General features: G+C 58.6%; 1 protein-coding gene across 8 annotated transcripts in view; it reads right to left on the bottom strand.

Annotated features, from left to right (window-relative positions):
• Cacna2d2 (calcium voltage-gated channel auxiliary subunit alpha2delta 2) overlaps positions 1-367 on the bottom strand; it is a 125573-nt gene extending 125206 nt beyond the window's left edge. For 5 of the 8 annotated variants that reach the window (XM_055629603.1, XM_055629607.1, XM_055629604.1 and 2 more), the window contains exon 1: positions 92-366. In XM_055629603.1, the coding sequence (XP_055485578.1) occupies positions 92-309 (218 nt within the window). In that variant the 5' untranslated portion in view covers positions 310-366. Of the gene's footprint in view, positions 1-91 lie in introns of all 8 variants that reach the window. The other 3 variants (XM_055629601.1, XM_055629602.1, XM_055629600.1) reach the window with 1 other exon arrangement.
• Between the last annotated feature and the right edge of the window lie 4020 nt (positions 368-4387).

The raw sequence follows: 4387 nt of genomic DNA, 5'->3' as shown, positions 1-4387 counted from the left end.
CCCCCCCACATCCCGGACCCCCTGCGCGAGGAGGGGGCAGCCGCGGGCTGAGGGGCGCAGGGGGGTCCCGCGGCCGGCCGAGGCCACTTACGTGTGCTGCTGGGGGAAGCTGTAGGCAGAGGCGCCGGGGGCGGCGAGCAGCGGTACGAGCAGCAGCAGCGGCGGCAGCAACAGCGAGAGCGGGCGCGCGGGCCCGGACGCTGGGCCCCGGGGGTCAGGGCAGGGCCGGGGGCCGCGGCCGGGCCAGGGGCGCGCGGTCCGCACCGGGCCGGGCCAAGAAGCGCCGCAGGTCCGAGCCGGCACCGCCATGTTTCCATTCAAGATGCGGCGCCGCGGGGAGGGGAGGGGGGGACGGCGGCGGCGGCGGCGGGATGGAGGGGGGGCGCGGGCGGCGGGCTGCGGGCGGCGAGCCGGCCTCTCCTCCACCTCCTTCGCGCGGGGGCCTCCGGGGCTGGCACCGGCCGCAGCGCCTCCTCTGCGGGCTGCGCGCTCCGGTCTCCCCGCCGCGCTGGCTCCGAGCGCTTTGAGCGCCTGGCCCGGGACCTGCGCTCAAATAGCGGCCGCCGCCAACCTGCCGGCGCCGCCCTCTCCCTGTCTCTCCCTCCCTCCCCTCTCCTCGGCCGGCCCGCCTCCGCGCGCCCCCGCCGCGGCCGCGCGCCCGCCTGTGCCCGCGCGCCCCTCGTCCCCGTTCACCACCCCCGAGCCTGCCCTGGCGGCTCGCGCAGCCGATCCGAATCCGGGCTCGCGAGTCCTGCGCCCGGGCCGGCCGGGTCTGAGCGCCCAGGGTGCGTCCCCGCCCCCACGCCCCAGACCCGGGAACTCCTCTCTCTGCCTTGTGAGCGGGAACTCTTCGTTCCCGGGCAGTTGCGCGTACGACCCTTCTGGGGCTCGACCTTCAACAGGCTCAAGGCCTGGAGTCACAGGTTTAATGGTGGAATGGCAGGCTTGTGCAGGCTACGGAGGAGCGCGGCAGCGCTCTCACACCCACAGAAGCTCCAGCTACCTCGAGATCGCTTCTCGCGGGGAGGGAGGGCACTTGCACTTCCAGCCCTAGGCAGGAAAACGGATTTTTGGTTCTCCTGGTTCCTTGGGAGAGAGTCTGGGTCCGGCGGCACGGACACGGGAGCTGAGGGGGGCAGGATACGTCCGCTCTTGCTTTGCTCCACTTACTGCCCAGACAACGTGTGCTGGGCGGCTCAAGCCTCCGCTCCCTGGACTTGCACAGCGTCTGGTCAGACTAGTCTAGACTCAGGAGCTCACCCCAGCACAGCCCACTCGTTTTTTGTCCTGCCGGGGCTCTGGCACTTCCCTGCTGTACTTAGCAGGGAAGCGTATGGCTGCTGTGTGCAGCGTTCAGCTCCTGGCTTGTGGGCCACCTTCTCCAGAGCCTGCCCTTACGAATACCCCTGGAGGTCCCCAGTGTCGTTTCCGGGATGCAGTGAGAATGCGGTGAATGGTCTGGTAGCAGTAGCATTCACAGTTGGGACTAGCATCCCAAGGTACTGCTGAAGTTGGCCCTTGAGCCTCACTTTGCCACACCCCGCCCCCACTGATGAGACTGTGTGACGCAAGGCTAGACCCCCTTAGCAGTAGCTGCCCACATAAAGGTAAGGGGTCAGGTGGCTCGTTTCAGAGAAGCCTGGGTGGGTCACCTATCATCTACTCATAGAATTTTCAGAGACGAGGGAGAACAGTGGCCTCTGGACTGAGGGGTACAGAAATGGTTTAGAATCAGGACAACCTTTTACCCCTCCCCTTTGGGCTTCCCATCCTCGCCCCACTCCTTGACTAAAGCACACCTTCCTTGTCTCTTAATCTGAGGGAAGTCTCGGGGGCCAGGTTGACAATACACTGAAAACCATGAGTCTCCATCAGCAGTATCAATGGGGGCCCTAGGTCCTGGGCTCCAGATAATTCCTGGGACCTGAAGGGCCTAGTGAACTATGGGTGGTTGCATCAGGCCAGCTCTGTAGGGGGACAAACAGGTGTGTCCTTGCCCACACCTGTGGACAGACCAATTCACCACCATGATGGATAAAGAGAGTGTCCTGCGCTGGAGAGTCAGTATGTCTGGGCTAAGTGGTCCCCTTTTGTCCTGCTGACACCTCTCTCTAACACCTGTACCCCTTACCTGCCGGCACACCTGACCTGAGATGTCCTTCCTGGCTCGTTTGCTGGATGAATAACTGTTCAGCTCACAGGATGCAACTCCTTCTGGGTTTCCTGTTCAGGGTGGGTACTTTCCCAAGGCAGACTGCAGTGTCCGTGTTAGGGACAGCCTGCTTGACCTCTGATATAAAGGTGGCAGTGCTGTCCTTGGAGAGCACCCAGGCCTTCAGGCACCTGGGGCCAGCCATTTCGGCAGTGAGTGCTGGAGGTTGGGCATTTCAGTCTCAGTTTCCGCAGATGTGCACCTAATTGAGGCCGCTGGCGCCGAGGGAAAGGCGGGAGATTTTGGTTGACAGGCCGTTAAAGGAAGACAAATAAGGAGGGGAGGTAATTAAGAGTAAATGGGTAGTAAGAGTTTACACATTCCAACTTTGGAGGCTTGCAATATCCTTGGCCTCCTGGCAGCTGGCTCCAGCCGCAGGTTAAGATCTGGGGAGGAGAAATTGTAGCTTCACAGAGAATAAGATGTCCACAGCAGGCAGATGGGTTCAGCAGGAAATGCCTAATACCACCCACCCAACCAAGGTGCCTATCCTGAAAGACGGGTGACAGGAGCAGGTAACACTGCAGTCAGCAGGAAGGAACCCATCCTTGCCAGGGACCAAGCAGGAGCCATCTCTGTGTGCAAGCCTAGAGGAGGTCAGCTTGGTATCCAGAGAGGCTGACAGAGCTTCTGGAGCACCTACTATGTGCCAAGGAGGTCCTAGGCTCAACTATACCACCCAAGGAAAGAGGAAGCCTATCAGGAATGTTTACCGAGGCAGGGCAGCAAGATTACCCCCCCAACCTGTCCCATTTCCAACCTTCCTTCTTGCCCCTCAAGCATACCGGCCAGACAGCAACATACTCAGTGAAAACCTTTCCCCTATGGCCTTACTCCTGCAGCTTCTTCCTCCTGGGGCATGCTCTCTCTTCTCTACCACTTGGACCCAGGATATTCATGAGCTCATTAAACCACTTGTGCCAGGAGGAAGTACTCCTGGAACAGCCTCTCCACAATTGGATGGGCCTCCCTATCTCTCCTGCTCCCTCTACAGTTATTCACCTACGGTAGCTTCTGCCCTGAGGTCAGAAACACACCTGTGCTCCCTACTCATGTCAAATTAGGACCCAAGGTTCCCTCGCCCCTGTCACACTCTCAAGGACCTATACAGAGGGTGACCATTTGGGAAGACAAAGAAATTTTGGCATAAAGAATCAAACAGGTGGCAGGTTAAGGAGCCTGAGAATTATGCCCAGGAAGAGTAGTGTGGCCTGGGAATGAAGTGGATCAACATTGGCAGCAGGTGTTACAGGCAAAAACCCACTTTGCCTCATGAGCCTGTGTCTTCATCCACCTAGTGCCAGACATGAGCCTTATCTGGCAGTAGGACTCTCAAAACCCAAAGCATGTAATATCCTGAGGGCAAGACTTGGCATTTAGCAAGTGCTTAATGAAGGAAGACACAGGATTCACACATCCCCTAGGAAGGGCAGGCGCTGTGCTGAGGCAAGTGGAAGCTTCCTGGAAAAGGAGGAGAGTCCAGCTCAGCCTTGCAAGGTGAGCAGGGGTGTGCTCCCCAAAATGCCCTAGTCTAAGCATGGCGCAGATGAATTGTAACCTCCATATGGGACCAGAGGAGGGCCCCACCTCTGAACACATGAAGAATACTTGTGGTTGGGATCATCTGAGACAGAAGGATCCCTTGAGCCCAGGAATTCAAGGCCAACCTGGACGACATAGTGAGACACTGTACCAAAATAAATAAACAAAAAATGATCAAACCCAAAACAACAAAACCAACCTGTAAATCCCCTTGGTAAAATTGCTGCCCTTTGCTGTATGTGATGGGTGGGGGTTAGTCCTTTAACCATGCATCTGAGGCGCCAAGGTCTGAGCCAAGCCCCAGACCACAGACCTTCAGAGCCCATAGTCTCTTCTTAGGCAGAAAGGGAAACTGAGGTCCAGAGAAGGGAAGGAACTTACCTAAAGCTACCCATATGTTAATTAGTACAAGTATGGATGTGGAGCCATGAGTCTGGAGATGGCATTATTAGCCCAGATCTGTCTCCCAGGATGAAGAAAGAGCCTGGTCATAGCCCCGGACCTGGCTTTGATGTGCTCATCCTGGCCTCCGGCAGCCGGGAAAGCAACAGGCCCAGCCCGGGGCCCATGGGAGAGCAAGAACTTTTTACACTTGCAACTGCAGCTGCCTAGACTACCATTCCTGCAGGGGTC

The sequence above is a fragment of the Psammomys obesus genome, unplaced genomic scaffold (genome assembly GCF_907164565.1).
Source record: "Psammomys obesus unplaced genomic scaffold, mPsaObe1.curated_primary_1811, whole genome shotgun sequence".
In the NCBI taxonomy this organism is placed as follows: domain Eukaryota; kingdom Metazoa; phylum Chordata; class Mammalia; order Rodentia; family Muridae; genus Psammomys; species Psammomys obesus.
The sequence above is the reverse complement of the archived record's forward strand: the minus strand, read 5'-3'. Positions and strand labels throughout refer to the sequence as shown.